The 22454-nt window shown below is 59.4% G+C and overlaps 1 protein-coding gene across 6 annotated transcripts in view; it reads left to right on the forward strand.

Annotated features, from left to right (window-relative positions):
• The first annotated feature begins 2429 nt into the window (after window positions 1-2429).
• The window catches only part of MAP2K4 (mitogen-activated protein kinase kinase 4), a 50290-nt gene continuing 30265 nt past the window's right edge, over window positions 2430-22454 (forward strand). For 4 of the 6 annotated variants that reach the window (XM_029056877.2, XM_029056880.2, XM_029056881.2 and 1 more), the window contains exons 1-3: window positions 2513-2550; window positions 14216-14248; window positions 21278-21374. In XM_029056877.2, the coding sequence (XP_028912710.1) occupies window positions 2544-2550; window positions 14216-14248; window positions 21278-21374 (137 nt within the window). In that variant the 5' untranslated portion in view covers window positions 2513-2543. Of the gene's footprint in view, window positions 2551-14215; window positions 14249-21277; window positions 21375-22454 lie in introns of all 6 variants that reach the window. The other 2 variants (XM_029056879.2, XM_029056878.2) reach the window with 2 other exon arrangements.

The raw sequence follows: 22454 nt of genomic DNA on the forward strand, positions 1-22454 counted from the left end.
TATTATCGTTCAAGCAAACGAGGTCGGTCACGGTCCCCGTCCCACGGGCGGCTCACGATCTTCACCCCCGTTTTACAGACGAGGAAACCGAGGCCCAGAGAAGTCGAGTGACTCGCCCGAGGACACACGGCAGAGTGCCGGCGGAGCCGGGATTAGAACCCGTGACCTTCCGACTCCCAGGCTCCTTGGACGAGTCACTTCACTTCTCCGTACCTCGGCGACCTCATCTGGAAAATAGGGAAGAAGACCGTGAGCCCCGTGTGGGACAGGGACCGGGTCCAACCCAAATATCTGGTATCCGCCCTAACGCTCAGTACAGACTCTGGCGGGTAGCAAGCGCCTCGCCGATCCAGGCGTTATTATCATTATTAGATCCACGGGAGAGAGAAGGAGCGCTCCACAGATCCACGGCGGGTCACGGGCAGACGGCCGGCCGGCCAGCTCCGGAGCGGGGACGAGGGACCCCCCCCAGGAGCTGCCGCCGGATTCCGGAGTGTCGAGAGAGAGGGGAAAGAGAGCGGGCGAGAACCCGAAAATAACAATGTTAACAACGTCGGTATTTGTTAAGCGCTCACTACGCGCCGAGCGCCGTTCCAAGCGCCGGGGTAGATACAGGGTAATCGGCTCGTCCCACGTGAGGCTGGCGGTCAATCCCCATTTTAAGGACGAGGGAACGGAGGCACGGAGAAGCGAAGCGACTCGCCCACGGTCACACGGCTGACGAGCGGCAGAGCCGGGATTCGAACTCATAATAATAATAATGTTGGTATCTGTTAAGCGCTTACTATGTGCCGAGCACCGTTCTAAGCGCTGGGGTAGACACAGGGGAATCAGGTCGTCCCACGTGGGGCTCACAGTCTTAATCCCCATTTTACAGATGAGGTAACTGAGGCACCGAGAAGTTAAGTGACTTGCCCATAGTCACACAGCTGACAAATGGCCGAGCCGGGATTTGAACCCGTGACCTCTGACTCCCAAGCCCGTGCTCTTTCCACCGAGCCACGCCGCTTCTCTAGCCCCAAGGCCCCGAACCGCCCCTCGCCACCCGGGCCCACTCCACCGGGCGTGGGCGAGACGCACGTAGGGGCCCGGGCCGGGCCCCGCGGCGGGAGGAGAGGGGTCCGGAAGAGGACGGTCGGGAATCCGGGGCGGGGGCGAGACGTCGTCCCCGGGAGCGGACCGGCGGGCGCGAAGGCGCGGGGCCGGGCCTCGGCCTCCGGGGCCGGACCGAAATCCCTTTCGGTCGAGGCTCCGCCTCGCGGCCTCCCGCCGGCCCCCCCTTCGGCCGACTCCCCGATCCGTCCGTCCGTGCGGCGGAACCTACGGGGCGCTCGCCGCGTGCCGGCCGCCGCCCGTCACCTTCCCGCCGCCCGGGAGGTCAGAGGTCGCGGGGATTTCCCTCCCGCGCTCTCGGGCCGTTCCGGCTTCGGGCCTCGGTTTCCGGGAGGTCAGAGGTCGCGGGGATTTCCCTCCCGCGCTCTCGGGCCGTTCCGGCCTCGGTTTCTCCAATCTCTCCGCCCTCCGCCCTCTCTCCCGAGGCTCATCCGCTGGGCGGCGGGCGGTCGGAGGCCGCCTCCCGCGTTCCCGGCCCGGGCTGTCGATCCAGCGCTTTCGGCGGCGGTGTCTGAGTTCCGCTCCGCTGGCCGGGCGGTCGTGAGACGACGATGGCGATGAGGGTCCGGCGTCCTCGTTAAGAACGACGACGATCGATCGCGGCGTCCGTCGGCGCTTACTAGGCGCCGGGCACCGGACCGAAGGCCGCGGGGGATCGAGCCCGACGGGGCGGGTGGTCCGGGGTCCCCGAGCGCACGGGGCCCCCGGCCTCCATCCCCATTTCGCAGATGAGGCGAGCGAGGCCCGGGGGAGTGGGGCGACCGGGCCGCGGCCCCGCGGGGGTTAGGCCGCCAGCCCGTCATCGGGCAGGGGTCGTCTCTATCCGTTGCCGAGCTGTCCGTTCCGAGCGCTCAGTACAGTGCTCTGCACACAGTAAGCGCTCCATAAATACGATGGAAGGAAGGAAGGAAGGAACGAATGAATGAATGAATGAATGAATGAGAGAAGCGGTCGGGGGCGGTGGGGGCGAGAGGGGGCGGCCCGAGGCCCGGATCTCTTCGGGCCGGGGCCGGGATCCGGAGCCAATCGGGGGCGGGGCCTCCGGTGGGGGCGGGCGCAGGGCCGGGCCGGGGCCGATCCGGAGCGGGGAAGGAGGGGGCGGGGGGCGGCCCGTCCCGTCCCGTCCCGCCCCGCCCCGCCCCGCCCCGCCCCGGTGCGCGCGGGAGGCCGGGCTTGGTGCATTGCAGCCGTCGCGGCGCCGCCGCCTCCTCCGGACCTCCCTCCCTCCCTCCCTCCCTCCCTCCCTCCCTCGCTCGCTCGCTAGCTCCCGCCTCCTCCGCCTCCTCCGCCCGCCCGCCCGTCCGTCCCTCCCCACAATGGCGGCTCCGAGCCCGAGCGGCGGCGGCGGCGGCGGGGGCCCCGGGACCCCCGGAAGCCCCTTGCCCCCCGCGCCCCCGGGCCCCCCCGCCGCCCCCGCGCCCGTCAGCAGCATGCAGGGTAAGCGCCGCACGCCGGGCCCCGGAGCCCCCGAGCCCCCGGGAGGGAAGGCAGGCAGGCCGGCCGGCCGGCCGGGCCCCCCGCGCCTCCTGCCGATGTGGAGGCCCCGGCCCGGGCCCGGGAGCCGCGGGGAGGGGAGGGTCGGGTCTCCTCTCGCCCCGCCCCCCGCCCCCCTCCGCCGGCCGGGACACCTGCCGGGGCCGGGACGGAGGGTCGGGTCGGGTCGGGTCGGGTCGGCGGCCATTTGCGCCCCATCTCCTGCCGCCCCGCGTCCCCGCCCCGACGCAGCTCTCGCTCCGTCTCCGTGGGTCTGGGGGGGGGGGGGTGTCTGCGTTTTTGCGGGGGGAGGGCGGCCCCTTCCCCCCGCCACCCCGGAGGCCCGAGCGACACGATTTTCCCGGAGGGAGAGGCCCCGCCCCGCCCCGCCCCGCCCGCCGCCTCCAGGAAGGCCCCGGGCCCGGCGGGGGCAGAGAGACCCCGCTCCTGCCTCCGTCCCTCCGTCCGGCCGCCTCCGTGTCCGCCCGCCTGCCTGGGGGGGAGGGATGGGGGTGTGTATGTGCGTCTCTGTGTGTATTTGGGGTCTCGTGTCCGCGAGTGTGTGTGTGTGTGTGTGTGTGTGTGCGTGCGAGTGTGGATGGCGCGTCCGGGGGCTCGGGTTTTCCGCGTCCGGCGGCCCTCGCCCGCTCGGCCGCCCTCGCCCGCTCGGCCCTCGGGCTCCCGCTTAGGGCTACAACGACCCCACTATTCCGAAGCCTCCGCCCCCGAGCCCGCCCCCGAGCCCGCCCCGGCCTCCGCCTCCGCCCCCGATCCTGCCCCTGCCCCTGCCCCTGCCCCCGCCCCCGATCCCGCCTCGGCGTCTGCCCCTGATCCTACCCCTGCCCCGGCCTCTGCCCCCGATCCCGATCCCGCCCCTGATCTCGCCCCTGCCCCTGCCCCTGCCCCTGCCCCTGATCCCGGCCGAGGGTCTCCCCCTCCCTCCCCCCCCCCATTTCTCCGGGGCGGCGGGGGGGTGGGGGGGTTCCGTCGTCTCTCTCCCCTCATGCCGAGGGCCGGGCGGGGGATAGTCCTTCTCCCCGTTCGCCCGCCCCCCGACCTCATCCGGGAGGTGCCCAGACCCACGGGGAGATGGGAAGCTCGCGGGCTCCCACCCGCCCCGCGGCTCCGCCGGGGCACAGGGGCACCGCCGGTCACCTCCGGGCGCCGCCGGGCTCCGCTCTTGCCCGTCCTCGTCCGGCTCTTCCCCCTCTTCTCCTCTTTGCCGCCCGGGCCCGGCCCCCCTAAATCTCCGCCTCGCGCCCCCGACGCCCAGCCGTCTCCCCGTCCCTGCTCGGGCCCCCGGACGAGCCCCCTCCGGCCCCCGGGATCGCCGCGTGCCGGACGCCGTGCCGGGCGCCGGGCGGGAGGCCCGGGAGTCGGGTTGGACGCGGTCCCCGTCCCGCCCAGGGCTCACGGTCCCCGGGCCCGTCTTACAGACGAGATCGCCGAGGCGCGGAGAGGTGACTCGCCCGAGGCCGCCCGGCCCCGGCGGAGATGGGACCTTGTCGCTGATTGCCGTCCGTCCGTTCGTTCGTTCGGTCGTATTTATCGAGCGCTTACCGCGTGCGGGGCGCTGTCCTAAACGCTTGGGAGAGGACGCGGCGATTAACGGACACGTTCCCTGCCCGCGGCGCGTTCACGGTCCGGTATTCTTTCGTTCGGTCGTGCTCACTGGGTGCGGAGCTCCGTACTGACCGCCCCTCGGACTCTCCCCGGCGCTCGCGCGGTGCTCCGCACGTAGGAAGCGCTTCTTAAGGAGAAGAACGGTAGTCGTTAGCGCTTACTGTGTGCCGAGCGCTGTTCCGGGCGCCGGGGTGGACACCGGCTTGTCGCGCGTGGGGCGCGCGGCCTTCGTCCCCGTTTTCCAGACGAGGTGACGGAGGCCCGGGGAAGTGAAGTGACTGGCCCAAAGTCGCTCGGGTGACGGGTGGCGGGGTCGGGATTAGAACCCGTGACCCTCTGGCTCCAGAGCCCGGGCTCCCGCCGCGAAGCCACGCCGCCTCCGTGTTCCGTAAATATTCTGGATTCCATAAATGCGACGGAACGAGCGAATGACGGCAGATCTCCGACCGGGAGCAGGGACAGCGGGCCCTCGGACACCCCCGGACAGACCGACCCCCGCTTGGTTCTGGTCCTGGGCCCCGAGGCCCCGGAAGCGAGATCGCGTTGGGGTCGCGACCCCGAAAGCCGGTCCCCCGGGCTCCCCCGGTAAGAAGCCCTTAGCCCCGACGCCTCCCGGGTCTGCCCGGCCGGGGGATGGGCCGGAGAAGTCCGGCTTCTTGCACGTTAGGGTTTAGTTCCCCGGGCTTTCGACTCCGGCTGGCCTGTGGACCGGCGGAGGTGGAAAAATTAGCGGAGAGGGGAGGGAGCTTCCCGGTAGCGATCCCTGGGATCGCTCACGTGTCGCCGGAGACCCCGTAGGAAGAAAACGACCCCGTCAGAGGGACGTCTCACGAGGGTCTACCTCGGTTGGATCTCGTTCTCACTGGAGCAGAGGAGAGGGGGAGGACTTGCGGCCCCTTTGGTTAAAGGAAATGAATCTCTCCTTTGGTTACGTCTCTTTTATCCGATAACCTGGGTCCACCGCACCCCCTGCTATTGTGGGGTTTTATTTTTTTTGAACGGTGGCGATGGTATTTGTTGAGCGCTTGTTACGGAGCCCTACCGTGGTGATTTATTTTTATTTTTTGAAATGGCATTTATGGTACGCGTTAAACGCTTATTATGCAGCCCTGCTATTGGGAATATTTTTATTTTTTGCAGTGGCATTTGTTAGGCACTCGTTATGCAGCCCTACTACTGTGAATTTTTTTATTCGTATTTTTTTTAAACGGCCCTTAGGGTGTCTGTTAAGCGCCTATTACGTGCCAGGCCGAACAGATGGGACGCAGACCGCGACCCACGTGGGGCTCGCGGTCTTAATCCCCGTTTCCCGGCCGAGGGAACCGAGGCCCCGAGAGGCAAAGTGGCCTGCCCGGAGTCGCGCGGCAGACAAGCGGTGGGGCTGGAGTAGAACCTAGAAGCCCGGCTCGTGACCCCTCCGGAGGTTGGCCGAAGTAGGAAGAGGCATCGCTCCGCGCGGCCGCCTCCGAGTGGGTCGTTTTAGGAGATTCCAGGAAGACGCGCCTGCCGAGAAGCGGGAGTCAAGCGGACGGATCCGTCTGCTTTGGAGTCCTCGGATTCACGGAACGTAACAAGTAGCAATTTGCAAGCCGTGGACCGAGGCAGTACTAATGACAGCTAGGAGCGGCCTCCCGGCCGTCCCCGGGGCCTTCCTTCCGAAGCCTGGCTCGGTTTGGAGTTAGCCGGCGGAATAGCTGAAACAGAGTCCGGAGTGTAATCATGAAAACTACCGATCTGACGACGGTGGTATTTGCTAGGCCGGCCAGAGGACCCAGCGTGGCCTAGTGGAAATAATAATAATGATGATGATGACGATGAGGTTGGTATAAGAGCCCAGGCCTAGGAGCCAGAGGACCCGGGTTCTAATTCTGCCTCTTCCGCTCGCCTGCCGCAAGTCGTTTGACTTCTCTGCGCCTTCCTCGGCAACACGGGGATTCCCTGCCAGGGCTCCTTCCTACTGAGATCGGGACCTGATCCCCTCGCGTCTACCCCGGCGCTCAGCACGGCGCTTGCCACACGATCGGTGGTATTTACCGAGCGCTTCTTACTTGTGCTGAGCACGGTACTGAGCACGTGGGAGAGTACAGCGCAACAGAATTAGCAGGCGCGTTCGCTGCCCGTACGGAGCTGGCAGTCTAGAGATAGAAAGGAGATAGGGCTTTATCGGCCGCCTGAGGACGCGTAGCGGGCGCTTAACAAACACCACAGTTAACCGATGGGAGAAGTATATTTCGTTTTTTACCGATGGGGAAACTGATGCACCGACCGGTCAAGCGACGTGACCCGGGACACACGGCGGGCAAGTGGCAATATTCAGTAGTATTTCCTGAGCCTCTCCTGGGAGCAGAGCCTGCGCTAAAGCACTGGGATGTCGTGACATGGCATTCTGATTCGCTCGGTTGTATTTGATGAGCGCTCCCCGGGCGCAAAGCGCCGTACCGAGCGCTTGAGCCCTTTGCCAAGCGCTCGGGCACCATCCTCCCACGGGCGATACTCGGAACGTGCGCCGCCAGCCGCGTGATTCTTTACCGAACTCCGGCGAGATCAGTCAGTGATATTTATCGTGTACAGAGCACTGCACTAAAGGCTTGGGAGCCTCCAAAACGATCAAATTAACGGTATTTATTAAGCACTTACCGTGTGCAGAGCGCTGTACTGAGCGCTTGGGAGAGTATAATAGAACGACAGACTGACGCGTTCCCCTCCCGCAGAGAGCTGACGGTTTAGAGGGGGAGACAGACAGTGATGTACATAAATAAATGAAAATCAGATATGTACGTATATATATGTGTCTCTACATATATATATATATATATATGCATATATATGTGTGTGTATATATATACACATATAGGGAGGGCGTTCCATTCTAGAGGGAGGGGATACGGAGGAGATCGAGGTACGGGGAGTAAGTTGGTTTTAGAGGAGTGAAGTGTACGGATTGGGTTGTAGTAGGAAATCGGAGAGGTAAGGTGGCAGAGGGTGGGCTGGTTGAGTGCTTAGTAGAGTGTTCTGCACATAGTAAGCGCTCAATAAATAGGATTGAATGAATGCTTTCAAGCCGATGCTGAGGAGCTTCTGTTCGATGCGGAGGTGGATGGGCCACCCCCGGCGGTTCTTTTTCGTTTCTTTTTTTTTTTTATGGTATTTGTTAAGCGCTTTCTACGTGCCAGGCGCCGTACTAAGCGCCGGGGCAGCTACAGGCTAATCGGATTGGACAGAGTCCCCGACCCACCCGGGGCTCACGGTCTTAAATCCCCGTTTTACGGATGAGGAAACTGAAGCCCCGAGAAGCGAAGCGACTTGCCCAGGGTCACCCGGCGGACAAGTGGCCGAGCGGGGATTAGAACTCGGGCCGTGGTGCTCGAGGAGTCGGGGGACGCGGGTTGAGCGGTCTGGAGGCCAACGATCCGGGCAGCAGAGGAAAGTGAGGGTCGGAGTGGAGAGAGACGGGAGGCGGGGAGGGGAGCGAGGAGGCCGTGGCGGTAATCGGGGCGGAATCCGCGGCGCGGACGGAGAGGACGGGGCGTGGCGTAGCCCTCTGAAGGTAGAACCGACGGGATTTGGCGACAGACCGGACCGGTGAAATTGGGCCATTTTGCCGAAAATTAACAAGGAGAGGTCGATTGTCGAATATGACCAAAGAGCGACATCTCCTACATTTAATAATAACGTAGCAATAATAATGTTGGCATTTGTTAAGCCCTTGCTATGTGCCGAGCACCGTTCTAATCGCTGGCAGGGTAATCAGGTTGTCCCACGTGAGGCTCACAGTCGTCATCCCCATTTCACAGATGAGGTAAAGTGAGGCCCAGAGAAGTGAAGTGACTCACCCAGAGTCACGCGGCTGACAGGTGGCGGAGCCGGGATTAGAACCCATGGCTCCCGACTCCTAAACTCGGGCTCTCTCCACCGAGCCACGCTGCTTCAGAAAGGAGACGCGGGCTTGCCCTGGCTTGCTCCCTCCCCACATCGCATATGTATATATCTGTCATTTATCTATTTCTGGATATTAATGTCCGTCCGTCCGTTCCCCCCCCCCCCCCAGACGGTCAGGTCATTGTGGGCGGGGGACTGCGTCTTTTTGTTGGGGCGTCGTACGTGTAGTACGGTGCTCGGTATACAGCGAGCGCTCAATAAATACGACCGAATGAACGAGCGCCTCCCAGGGATTGGGTCTAGTTCCCCACGTGGCTCAGTGGAAAGAGCCCGGGCTCGGGAGGCGGAGGTCGTGGGTTCTGATCCCGCCGCTTGGCGGCTGGGTGGCTTCGGGCAAGCCGCTTCGCGTCTCCGAGCCTCGGTGACCTCATCTGGAAAATGGGGATGAAACCCGTGAGCCCCACGAGGTGGGGTCTGGTTTCCCAGGACAGGCCGGTAGGAGAGTCAGAAGCGGACAGTCTACGGTCCTCTGCGGGCCTCGGGAGCCAGTTTTAGCGACCTTTCCCGGGGGGCAGCTCCGGGAGGAAACACAGAGCTCCCGCAGGGCCCCTGGGGGAGCCGACTCTCTTTTTTCCTCCTGCTCCCGGGCGGGATGGGACGGGATGGGATGGGTCAGAGCTCTTGAACCCCAGAGGCCCAGCTTTAGAATTCCGGCGGCTGTCGTGAAATCACATTTGTTCCCCGGAAACGGTCAACGTTGCCGTGCATCTTCAGACCCCGATTTTGAAGGTTGGCAGCCGATCGGCGACGGGCATTTTCAGAATTGCCGCACGCAAAACGGGTAGCCTAAAGAAATCGGTGAAAACTCGCCTGACGTGTTTTTTTATTATTCTCATCGATTTACTCTACTTGGGGAGACACGTGGGATCGAAGAGATTCGCAGTTGTCTTTTAGCCAGCTACGTACCCTTTTTCTTTATTGTTTTTTTTAAGTGTTTCTGTTCTGTGGGGTCGGGAGACACCTCCTTAATGGGTCAGTTTTAGAAGTTAAAAAGCGGCAACTGTCAGGATCCTTGGCCGTAGTTGAATTAGGGGGATCCGTTCGACTATTGGCATCTGATACCAAAAGTCACTTGTGCTCGAACAAATGAATTGGATAGCTTTGACACATTGTCATGCCGGGATGAAGGTTTGGTTCCCCCCCCCACCCGCCTACATTTTCTAGTCATCTTGGAGAAGCCAGTTTCTCCGCCTTTGTCATCCATTTCAATCCTTTCGCCATCCGCTTAACCGATCCGAGATGCGGAACTTCCATTCTTAAAGCCGACACTAACTCGCTTCCCCAGCTACTCGTTTTCACCCACCTCATGCCACCCGCCCCTTCATCTTCTTTCGCTCCTTTACACGTTGCCTTGTTTTGTTTTTTTTTTTTTTTAATTTTTAATGGCGTTTGTCAGTTAAGCGCTTACTCTGTGCCAGGCACCATATTAAACGCTGGGGTAGAGCCAAACTAATCGGGTTGGCCACAGTCCAGGTCCCACGTGAGGCTCCCGGTCTTCACCCCCGTTTCGCGGATGGGGGAACCGAGGCCCAGAGACGTGAAGTGACTTGTCCAAGGTCAAGCGGCAGACAGGTGCCGGATTGGAGCCCGGGTTCTTCCGACTCCCGCGCCCGGGCTCTATCCGTTAGGCCCCGCTGCCTCTCGGTCTTGCCTGGCGAGGCCGCGGGGACGGACAGACAGCCCCCGCGCCCCCTTCTCTCCCATTCGAACTCCTTTAGCTTCTCTCGATTTCCTGGGCTCCCGAGCCGATTTAATTTGGCGTGTGCAGGGGCGTTTCCCAAAATAGAGGCGTGGGGCTCCCCGATGTCCAGGTGCGGGAGCTCTGGCTGGATGAGATACTGCTCGCCTCATCTTCGGAGCCCTCCTGAGATCCCATCTCCTCCAGGGGGTCTTCCCCGAATTCATCTCTCATCTCCCTCCCCTCTCTCCCTGCTCACAACTGCAGATTCCTCCTTTTGGGGGCACCTGAGACGTGGGTAATCACCGACCCCCCCCCCCAAACACCCCCCCCCCCACTTAATGTATCTATCTTTACTTTCTGCTCCCTTCCCCTCCTCCTAATTTATTTTAGCATCTGTCTCATCTTTTTTTTTATGGCATTTGTTAAGCGCTTACTATGTGCCAAGCACTCTTCTAAAAACGCTGGATCGTCAGCAACTCGAGGTCAAGGATTGCGTCGGCTAAGCTCGCTTGTCCTCTCCCCGACACCTAGCTCGGTGTTCTGTGCCCAGTCTGGAGCCCGTCACTGTCCGATTCCCACACGATGATGATAATAATAATAATAATGAAGGTATTCGTTAAGCGCTTACTACGTGCCAAGCACTGTTCTGAGCGCTGGGGGAGATATAAGGTCATCAGGTCGTCCCACTTGGGGGCTCAGTCTTAATTCCCATTTGACAGACGAGGTCACCGACGCACGGAGAGGTTAAGGGACTTGCCCGAGGTCGCCCAGCAGACGAGCGTCCCGAGCGGAATGTGGAAGTGACTGAACTTAATTTTCTTGAAAAATAACAAACAGAGCAGCTTCCTAGTCGTTGTGGGAGATAACGGCCCCCTCCTCGCCCTCCCCCAACCACTCGTTCGCTCCGACATCCCTTTGCTTCCCCAGGCTGCTCTCCCTCCTCCTCCTCCTCCTCCTCTCTGAATTCGAGTGACCACATCCTCCTATTGCTTCCTGTACCACACGTCTGAAATCAGGCCTTTCCTCTTTCCCAAGAGCTGAGCTGTTCATCCCAGCGCCGGTCTTCTCGTTCCCGCCTGCGGCTCCCCGCTGCGCGGCCGAGATCCACTCGATCGGGGGTATTTATTGAACGCTTAGGGAGTGCAGGGCGCTGGGCCAAGCCCTTGGGAGGGTCCAGGAGAACAGAGTTGATTGGCAGGCTCCCCGCCCACGAGTTTACAGTCTGGAAGGGAGGAGACGGCTTTCAAAAGTGCTCCCGTCTCCCCTATCTAAAAAAAAAAAAAAAAAAAAGCCTTCGACTCCACGGCTCCCTCCGGTTATCTCCCTCCTGCCATTCCTCTCCAAACTCCTTGAGCTAATAATGATAATCATGGTATTCGTTGGGCGCTTACTAGGTGCCAGGCACTGTACTAAACGCTGGGGTGGGTACAAGCAGATCGGATTGGACCCAGTCCCCCGCCTCCGGCCTGGAACGCCCTCCCTCCTCGTATCCGACGGACAGCGACTCTCCCCACCTTCAAGGCCTCGTCGACGGCCCATCTCCTCCAAGAAGCCTTCCCTGCTTAAGCACTCCAGAACGCGACACGCTCTTTCCTCCGTCCCTTCCCTTCCTTATCCTTTCGTCCGTCTCCTACGAGATGGATCGCCCTGGATCACCTCCACCGGCTGCTTCCTTGGCTCTTTAACCTGGGACAACCAGGAAAAGATGTGAAATCTCTCTCTCTCTTTTTCTCCCCCTCTCCCCTTATATATGTGTGTGTGTGTGTATATACATATATGTGTGTGTATATATATACATATATATACAGACACACAAACATATATAAATAAATGAGAGGATTCTGGCATCCTTTCATATAGACGTAGGTTGCCCGAGTCCACTCATTTATTCATTTCATAGCGCTCCCAACCCCCCCCCCCAATCCGATATGCAACAACCCATCCCTAGAGCTTTCTTGCTTTCTCACAGTGAAATCGGATAGTTCGTCTTGGCAGCGGGACCAGGGAATTTCAAATGCCCGGCGCTAGAGTCTGTGAATCGATTGGGGGTCTGAGAAGTTTTCTCGCTCCGTGATCACCACCCGGCGAGCGTTCGGGCGGGTCCGCGCCCGACTTGGAGGGTCGATAGGGTGGTGATGTTGGGCGCCGGGTTGCCAACGGCCCACGGACCCCCGGCCGGGGCGGAGAGGTGGGGACCGGGGAGGCGGTGACGGGAGGTGGTCTCCTGGATCCATTCAGAGCGGTGGGGAGGGTCTGTGTTTTCAAGGCTGCGGCCCAAATCCAACCGCTGGCCTAATAATAATCGTGGTTTCTGTTCAGCACTTACGATGTGCCGGGCTCTGCCCCGAGCGCCGGGGTGGATACAGGCAAATCGGGTTGGACACAGTCCCCGGCCCACGTGGAACTCCCAGTCGCGATCCCCGTTTTACGGAGGAGATGACCGAGGCCCAGAGAAGTGAAGCGACTTGTCCAAGGTCACACAGCAGACAGTGCGGAGCTGGGAATAGAACCCGTGACCTTCCTTCCGAGAAGCAGCGTGGTTTAGTGGAAAGAGGACGGGCTCGGGAGGCAGAGGACGTGGCTTCTGATCCCGGCTCCCCCACTTGTCGCCTGGGTGACCTCGGGCAAGCCACTTCACCTCGCTGCGCCTCAGTGACCTACCTCATCTGTACAATGGGGATGAAGACTGGGAGCCCCAGGTGGGACAGCCTGATGACCTTGTATCCACCCCAGCGCTTAGAACAGTGCTTGGCGCACAGTAAGCGCTTAACAAAAACCATCGCTATTATTCTTATTCCGACTCCCAGGCCCGTGCTCTATCCACTACGCCAGGCTGCTCCTCTCCAGAAGCGAATCAGGCCTGGGTGCTTTTAGATTTTTCAGGGCGGCCCCCCTCCGAGCCTTCCGGGTTTACTAGAATCCCGAAGCCGAGGGCTGGGATGGTGTCAGATCCATCCGGACCCACGGGACCAGTTTTCCCTCAACCACGCCTGTTTTCCACCCCGCTCCCTCTTCCGAAAATTGCAGTGAGTAAACACAACCCCCGGGTAAAAGGGTGGGAAAATCTCCTCTCGGTATTTCAGACATCAAAGTCACGCCGCCGCCCGGGACTCCACCAGCTTGTCCGGGGCTTTCGAGCGCCGGGCTTCCGGAATTTGGGGACTGCGTGATTTCCCGACTGCCACGCCTTTCCTCACCTTCCCAAGAGGACGCCCTTTCCATCCCGGCTCCGCCCCGGCTGGTTTGGGCCGAGATCTCTCCCCGGCCGAGTTCCCCGAGGCCCCGGTTTTAGGAATCACGGTATCTGTTAGGCGCCGACTATGTGTCGAGCGCTGTTCCGGGCGCCGGGAGAGATGCGAGTTCATCAGGTTGGAGGCAATCCTCGTCCCGCATGGGTCCCACCGTCCAAGTAGGATGGAGGACGGATATGGAGTCCCGGCGTGGCCCAGCGGATAGAGCCCGGGCCCGAGGGTCGGAAGGACCTGAGTTCTGATCCCGGCTCCGCCACTCGTCTGCTGCGTGACCTCGGGCAAGTCACTTCACGTCTCTGGGCCTCAGTTACCTCATCTGTGAACGTGGGGTTGAGCCTGAGGGCCCCGTGTGGGACGGGGACTGGGTCCAACCTGATTCGCCTGTGTCCGCCCTGGCGTTTAATCCAGTGCCGGGCGCGTGGTAAGCACTTAAGAAATACCATTAATATTATTATTATTATTTGTACAGTCGCCATAACGGAGGTACAGAGAAGGTAAGCGACTTGCCCGAGGTCACGCAGGAGACAGGCGGCCAAACCGGGATTAGGATTTAGGCCCCCTCGTACTCCCAAACCCGGACTCTTTCCACCGGGCCACGCCGTTTCTCTTTTCTGGCGGGGTGGTGGGGAAGCGACAGATTTAAAAAGATCCCATTCACTGATCTCGTCAGCAACTCCGGGGAAATAATCGGCGATTCGATCGGCGTGTTAAATGGGTGGTAGGCAGCGTCTAGAGATCCCGAAGCCCTCTGAGGAAATAGCTCCCAGAAAAAACTAGACCAGCGCCCCCCGTTCTGGTCGTCAGGTTGACGAATGGCTTTAGACAGAAGGGAACTGCCTTCAGCCTCATAAGCGTGAGGCTACAATATTTCTACACTCTTATTTAAGGGGGGCTGCGCGTGGGTGTGTTGGGGTGTTTATTACTCTGTGGATAACGTTGAGCTGCAGTTTAAAAAGAAGAAAAAAAGGCCCCGTCTTTTCCGTCCCACTCTGGCCCGGTAAACGCAGTCTGATTTCCCTCTCTCGCCGCTTGTTTTATTCCAGAATTAATAGGAAAACGAAAATGTCACGCTATCGTAATGTTGGTTGTTTGTGTGATTTACTGCAAATGAACTGGAACTTCTCTCTCACTTTAGGCTTTCAGATAAACTTCTGTGAAAAGGCACAAAGTAAGATCAACATTTTATAGTTCTACGCTCCTTTTTTTGTTTTGTTTTCCCATATCCGCCTTGGCACTGGGAATGTGTCCACCTCTGTCTCCAGCTAACCTACCATGGCAATTATACGCGGTGAGAGCTTCCATTTTTCATTCGGGGATCCTCGGCTAGAGACTGGTTGGTTACAAAAATCTCTCTCCTCCCCCCTCTCTTCAAAATTCCCCGTAGCAGGTGGAGGAATTTCAGGAAGAGAAACGAGAGGCGCCCTGATGGGAAGGGATCAGTACCGGGTGTTCATTATTAATTGCGCACAGACTCCCGGAAACCGACCCTTGACCACTCCTATCTCTCTCCTGGGAGCGCTCAGAACAGTGCTCTGCACGCCGAGAGCGCTGAGTAGATTCCGTCGATCGACGGACCGGTGTTCTTGCCAAGCCCCGTCAGGCGACAGACAACATTAGCCTCCCGTTCTGATTCGCCCGGCTGCCGGAAAGAGAGCTTAATTGAGGGCGAAGGGGGCAGTTTTGCACCTCCTTATGAGGTGGAAAGTGCTCCCACCCACAGTGCTCCCCTGGCGCAGGTCAGGGCAAATCGGGGCTCGCTTCTCTTTAAAAACGTAAAACTGTACACCAAAACTTTTCGGCGCTAGACCGGTAGAGTTTCAGAGAGCGCCAGGTCGTAGACTGCGCAATTGACTCATCGTTTACAAGCTGTTTTAGATGACTAATGGAAGCTCTGGGGATGAATTATTTTATTTTTTCCATCGTTTGAGTCTCGCGTGGCTTTCATCCTTTTTGTGGCTGTGCCTCTTTTCGACGCGGAGTGGCCTTCCACGGCCACCTGTCTCAAGTTAGTGGAGTTTTATTGGCGAGCAATACCCAGTTCTCGACGGCCCGCCGTTGCGTGGCTGATTTCGCTCGGAACTCAATAAAAGTCCACCACCGCGCATCTCATCCGGCCCTTCCCCGTACACGTGCATCTCTTCTATTTATTTTTGCCCGGTCGCCCGTTTCACGCGTCGGCCGGTGACGTTCGCGGATTGTAACGTGGCGGAATGGTGCCGGGACGCGGTCGGGCGTGAGGGCGGAGGCCGGGTCGGGATTCTCCTGGGACCCCGGGGTGTCACCCCCGTCCCCCACGCCGGTCCGTTTCCGGGGAGGCGCTGGGGGGGTGTGGCCGGGGGTCCCGGAGGGTCCGTGGGACGACCGAGGCGGCGCGGCCTACTGGATAGAGCCCAGGTGTGGGGGTCAGAAGGACCCCGGGTTCTCATCCCGGCTCTGCCGCTTGTCTGCCGGGTGACCCTGGACAAGTCACTTCACGTCTCTGTGCCTCGCTTCCCTAAAATGGGGCTAAAGACTGTGACCCCAGTGTGGGACAGGGTCCGAGTCCAAGCTGATTCACTTGTATCTATCCCAGCGCTTAAAACTGGGCCTGGCAGATCGTGAGGGCTAAAGAAATACTATTACTATTGATATTATTAGAAGTACCCCCGTCGGCAGGGCCTCGAATGCCGGGCTCCCGGTTCGGAATGGCGAAGGATACAAAACCCGCCCCCCACCCCGTCTGTTCCCGAGAGATGAGGGCAGTGTCCATTTTGATTCTGAGACTGGTGAGTTGAATCACCCAGACCGTATTTCCCGATGAGCCGCTGACCCTCCCGAGACGACCCCGGAAAACATTCACTTCCCGGTGGGTTTTCCCCAACAGTTTTTTCTCTTTCCCGTGGCCAGACGGACGGCTGGTTTGCTCAGAACCTTTCCGATCCCGGTCCACCGAGGTCCTTACCTCCCGTTCGCCTCCTCCACCCCCACGTCCCTAGTCGGAGCCCGGCTGGAGGTGGAAAACGAACAGGATTTGAGGTTCAGGGAGCCGTCATCCCCGGTTTGGATCGAGGGCGAGGACCGGGGTGGGGGGGGGGGTCTCTCGGAGGGGGCGACCGGGCGATCGGAAGGAAGATCTGGAGGAGCAGACCAGGCCTCGCTCGAGACCTGCTTGGAGAGAGCAAATGGAAGAACGAAGGATGACTCTCGGACACCCACCGTGAGCGGCGATTTAGCACCCTCGGTGTCTTGCCCAAATTTCTGAGGCTACGGAAGGCCTCGATGGGGTAGGAAACTCTGGTTCCCTGTGGCGCGAGAAAGAAAAACCAGCCTCGGACCAACGAGCGGTCGGAATTCCGCACCCCGTCCCTCCAGCCGGGCCCCGGACACTAGTCCGTAGCCTTTCCGGCTTACTCGTAAACCCGCCCCGACCCCAAATTTTCAGTAGCTCCGGAGGGAAAAAAATCAGGCCAGATGCGAACCTCTGTCAACACCGTAGAACAGGCTGTGCGGGAAGGAAGGAGATGTGACGTGAGTCCGCTGCAAAGTAGGTGCTCAGTAAATGCCATAACAGTAATACTAATAGTAATAATTAGAGTGCGTGCCAGGCACCGTCCCAGGCACTGGGGGAGATACAAGGAGATGGGGTTGAACACAATCCCTGTCCCGCGTGGGTCTCACGGTTTTAATCCCCGTTTTCCAGAGGAGGTAACTGAGGCCCGAGGGGGGACGTGACTCGCCCAAGGCCACCCGGCAGACAAGTGGAAGAGCTTCCTGCCGCTCCCTTTTATTTGTGAAACGTTTTGGTCTGTTTCCCCCAGTACAGAGACCCTATCTTGCTCGTCCTTTCACATTTCTTAAGCGCTCACGGTGCGCAGAGCGCCGTACGGTACAACGATAAACAGTGACGGTCCCTGCCCCCAACGAGTTCACGGTCTACCCGTCCGACCTCCCAAGTACGGTGCTTGAAAGCGAGAAGACGCTCAATAAATACCACGGATTGACTGACGATGGAGTGCTGCCGTTCTGGGTGGGTGTCGCCAGCCAGGACGAGGAGCGGTGTGGCCTGGGAGGAGGACCCGGCTTCTACTCCCGACTCTGCTGCCGGCCCGCCGTGTGTGACCTTGGATGAGTCGCTTCACTCCTTGGGCCTCAGTTGCCTCCTTTGTAAAATGGGGACGAGGTATCCCCTCTCCCCCCTCCTTCAACTATGAGCCCCACGTTAGGACTTGTTCGGGTTTCTGTTAAATGGTATCCGTGAAGCGCTTGCGCTTACTTTATGCCGGGCACTGCGCTAAGCGCCGGAGTAGATCCAAGCTACTCAGGTTAGACGCAGTCCACGGCCCACGTGGGGCTCGCCGTCTCGGTCGCTGTTTTCCAGGTGAGGGGACCGCGGTCCAGAGAAGGGAGGTGACTTGCCTAGGCTCGCACAGCAGACCGGGGGGAGGAGCTAGGCTTCGAACCCAGGTCCTCCGACTCCCAGGCCCGTGCCCTCTCCACGAGGCAACCCTGCCTCTCCCGCTCGTCCATCGCCCTCGCTCAGGCCGCGGTCTTCCGACAAGACCGACGGGAAGCTTCCAGGATCCGCGGGGCTCGATGGAGAGAGCCGAAGGGCAGCTGGCCAGCGGCCATCCTAGTTGCGTTGCGAACCGGGCGACTGGTGGCAGGCCGCCCGAGTCAGTGCCAGTTAACTGCTGCCTCGTGAATCCCAGCACTTCTCCTGGCCCGCCTGGATGACTCTGTCAGCCTCCTCGCTGACCTCCCCTCCTCTCGCCTCTCCCGGCTCCGGTCCGGACTTCCCTCTGCTGCCCGCGTCGTTTCTCTACAAAAACGTTCAGTCCGTGTCTTCCCCCCCCTCCTCGTGACCCTCCACGGGTCGCCCAGCCGCCTCCGCGTCCGACAGAAACTCCTCGCCGGCGGCTTCAAAACCCTCCACCGCCTCGCCTCCTCCGACCTCACCTCGCCGCTCTCCTGTTACACCCCCGGCCCACACGCTTCGCTCCTCTAACGCCAACCTTCTGTCCGGACCTCGGTCTATCTCGCCGCCGACCTCTCGCCCACAGCCCGCCCCTGGCCTGCGGCAATCCCCCCCCCCCCCCGCCACTTCAGATCCGACAGACGGGTCCTCTGCCCTCCTTCAAAGCCTTAGCGGAGGCCCACCTCCTCCAAGAGGCCTTCCCAGACTGAGCCCTCTTTTCCTTTTCTTCCTCTCCCTTCTGCGGCGCCTTGGCCTGCTCCCTTTATTCATCCCCCCCCGCCTCCCGGCCCCACGGCACCTTCGTCCGTCCCTGTCATTTTATTTGTTATTGTCCGTCTCCCCCTCTAGACTCTACACTCGCTGTGGGCAGGTGTCCGTTATATCGTACTCCCAAACTCGTAGTACAGTGCCGTGCACGTAGTAAGCACTCAGTAAATGCCGTTGACTGGCTGAGTCGGAGCCCGGGTTCCGTGGCCCCGCGGTGAATAATTACGGCATTGGTTAAGCGCTTCCTGTGTGCCAAGCACCCCTCTAAGCCCTGGGGTAGATGCTGAACTAGCGGCGTGGCCTGGTGGATAGAGCTGGGTTCTGATCCCGGCTCCGCCGCTTGTCTGCCGGGTGACCCTTCACTGCCCTGGGCCTCAGTTTCCTCATCTGTAAAATGGGGATAAAGACCGGGAGCCCCACGGGGGACGGGGAACGAGCGGCTTGTCTCGTTCCACTGAGGAGCAGGAGGATACCCACCTCCGGCCCCTCCTTGCCACGACGAGCACTCCGGCTTCTGATGCCGGGCGGAAGCCCCGGCTCGGGAGTCATGGCAGTGCGCCCAAATTGAGCAGCGTTTGAACCGGGGGCAAAATTCCAGTTTTCTCTTAACCCCCGCCCCTTTTTTTTTTTTTAACGATATTGGTTAGGTGCTTACTGTGTGCCAGGCACTGTGAGAATATTAATAATTGTGGTGTCTGTTGAGCGCTGACTAGGTGCCAGGCACTGTAGTGACAGGCCTCGGCGCTTAGAACGGTGCTTGACGCATAGTAGGCGCTTAAGAAAGTCCGTCATTATTACTAAGCGCTGGGGCGGATAGAAGAAAATGGGGTTGGACCCAGGCCCCGTCCCACGTGGGGCTCTCAGTCTCAATCCCCGTTTCCCGGCGAGGGAACCGAGGCCCCGGAGAAGTGCCGTGAAGTGCCCGGGGTCAGACGGCAGACAGGCGGCGGAGCCGGGATTAGAACCCAGGTCCTCCTGACTCCCGGGCCCGTTCTTTATCCACTAGGCCATGCCGCTTCTCGATCGATCCCTTGCGATCGTTACCTCCGTCGGGGATATTTAGCGAGCGCTCACCTTGTGCGGGACACTGCCCGGAGCACTTGGGAGAGTTCAGCCCGACTAAAATAGTAGTCACGTTCCCTGTGCACAACGAGTTTGCAGTCAAGAGGGGGAGACGGACATGGAGAGGCGAACACTAGTATAATATGTAAACTTTCAGAACCTGAACTCTCTCTTGGGCTTCAGTCATAAGTCATATCCTCTTAGCCGAAGTTAATCGTCTGGGAGGCCGTTGGTCCTGAAAATGTCGGGCGTAGATTAGCCGGAGAAACCCGCATGGGCGTTCCTACCAGAGCGTGGCTTTTTAGGGTGCAGATACCGCTCCCCAAGTCAACGCTGGCCGCATCGCTTTTTTGAGGAGGACGGCGAACCCCGTGAGCTGAAGTTCCTTCACACTGCAACTCTGTCAGATTCGATATTTCTCAGAAACTGAGTTTAAAGCAATTTACTTGGACTTCCTGGGGTGCCGATGACCCCCGGGCAGCTTGTCAGGTAAATAAATAATCACCACCGGTGTCTTCCATCAGCTTCTTGGGTTTCAGCCAGTGGGGAGCGATACAATTTCAGTTGCCCTTCACTTGTTTTCCGCCCCCCCGCCCCCCCGCCCCGACCCCTTGGGTCTGGTCTGCGGTATAACCTTGGGCAAGTCACTTCGCTTCCGTGCCTCAGTTACCTCACCTGTACAGTGGGGATTAAGACCGTGAGCCCTCTGTGGGACAGGGATTGTGGCCAATCTGATTAGTTTGGATGTACCCAAGTGTTTAGTACAGTGCCTGGCACCTAACAGACACTTAACCAAAACCGTAAATACCCCTGTTTTAAGCACCGGGGAGGATACAGGTTAATCAGGTTGGACCCAGCCCCTTGTCCCGCAGGGGCTCACGGTCTAAATAGGAGGGAGGACGGGTATCGAATCCCCAGAGGCTCAGAGAAGGTAGGTGAGTCGCCCAAAGTCACACAGCAGGCGGGGAACATTTCTACCAGCTCTGTTGTACTGGGCTCTCCAGAGGGCTTATTGCAGTGCTTTGCACGCAATAAGCGCTCAGTTAATACCACCGATTGAATTTTTAATGCTCAGGTGTCTCGCAGAATACAGCGAGTTATCCTTCTTGAGGGAATTGACCGGATTTTTCCATTCCGAAAAGTCCGCTTTCACTCCCGCTTTTTTCTGCGCCGCCTTTCCCCCGTCCCAGCCCCACGGCACTTAATGTCTGTGATTTAATTTATATTATATTGCTAGAATCTATATGATATAATATATTATCTAATATAGATGTATTGTTCATATTATGTTGACAGTATTATTTATAGTAACGTCTCCCTCTCCAGACTGTAAGCTCGTCGCGGTCGGGGAATGTGTCGGTTTTATTGTACTCTCCCAAGCGTTTAGTACAGTGCTCTGCACACAGTAAGCGCGCGATAAATAGGATTGACTGACCGACTGACAAAACGATACCTGCTGGTTACGCTGATGAGTTAAAAAAAGAACCCCACCGGGATAAACCGAGGCACAGAGCCCTTGCCAGACCCGTGGCCGGGTAACGGGGTGTGTGGAGGCAGAGAAAATGGAATTGCCACTCCCCTTCGCCCAAGCCCAGATCCAACCTCTCTGTCGTGGTTGGCCTTCGGCCCCTTGAAATCAAGTCTCGCGCTAATCTGAGCTCCTCCGCATGCCATCACATTGGGTCGGGACGGCAAAATAGCGGGTGTCTCTCGTCTCTATCGCCCTCAGTTTTTCCACGGAGTCCCACGGAACTGTCTGCGAAGGTCCTTCAAAATAGGGACCGATCGACCTTTTCAGGCGGCGGCGTGAACGGAAACGATGTTTCCGGCTACGGCGGGTGAAGCCATTCTGGCCGCTGAAGAACTCGTGGTTTGCCGTACGTGAAGCTTTCACTTCTTATTTGTGTTTCTCAGGTAAACGCAAAGCACTGAAGTTGAATTTTGCCAATCCGCCATTCAAATCTACAGCCCGCTTTACCCTGAATCCTTCCGGAGTCCAAAATCCACACATGTGAGTACCCTCCCTTGGGAAATGGATCCCGAGTCCCGGCCCTTCCGACAGTCTTGAAATTCCCGTCGATTTGCCAAAAAAGCAGGGTCGGCGCTTCGGTCAGGCTCGCAGGCCGTTCAGGGTGTCGACCGTCGAGAGACGGTAGCGGAAGCGTTTCCGCGTTATCCACGTGTTTTGAAGAAGCTTTTTTTCTAAACCCCCGGGGGAGGGTTGGGGGGACTCGGGAGGCTCAGAGTCTCGTGCCCTGAAAATCTTCCTTCCCCGTTTTTGACCAAATCGCTTTTTGGGAAGAGTGAACCTGAACCGTCAAGTCTTCCCCAGATCGCTCCCTCTTTTACGGTCGACGCGGTTCTTACTCTTCCCGAAGGGACTTTCCCCTTCGGGCTTTCCCACCTGAGAACCGTCGAACGAAGCCCGTGCCCTCGTGGTTTAGGTAATACCCATTTGGAGGAAAAAGCTCGCAGTGTCTAGTCAGAAATGGGTCTCGAGTACCCTCCGCCATTCCCAGCACCCCGTGGTCCGTGCCACGTCCCTGCCTTCGGAGAGCTTCAGGCTCACCTTTCCCGGGGAAGAAATAGTGAGCGAGGGGTGGTCAGTGAAATGAAGTCAGGGCCTCTAAGTTAATTCCGAGGGGAGACCAGATTTCTCTGAGGGTAGGATGGTTACTGACTTCCAAAATGGCAGGATGCTTGGGGAATCCAAATGGGGGGCGGGGGAGGTGGCGTTTATGTGGGTGTCGCACATAACAGCTCTCCCCAGACTTCACCAGCCGGGGGGTCGTGGGAAGGTCCCGGCTGGAGTGGGTGCTTTGGAAAGCCCCCTCCACCCCCTAGAGTGCACCCTCTCCTCTCATGCTCAGACACTTCCTCTGGCCGTCTCCATCTCCCACCTCCTAGCTCTCACACTCTCTTTCTCTCTCACACACACACGCTCCCTCGCACTGGCAGCTTGGCCCTCATTCTCCCTGTGCTCTGCTCCCAGGGACACCCCCCACCCCCTCACTATTTCATCCAGCAGCCGCTCTCGGCGTTAGGTGACTGCTGGGGTCTTGAAGCTTTACCGTGCTCTGATTTCTCCACA

The sequence above is a fragment of the Ornithorhynchus anatinus genome, unplaced genomic scaffold (assembly GCF_004115215.2).
Source record: "Ornithorhynchus anatinus isolate Pmale09 unplaced genomic scaffold, mOrnAna1.pri.v4 scaffold_264_arrow_ctg1, whole genome shotgun sequence".
Classification (NCBI taxonomy): domain Eukaryota; kingdom Metazoa; phylum Chordata; class Mammalia; order Monotremata; family Ornithorhynchidae; genus Ornithorhynchus; species Ornithorhynchus anatinus.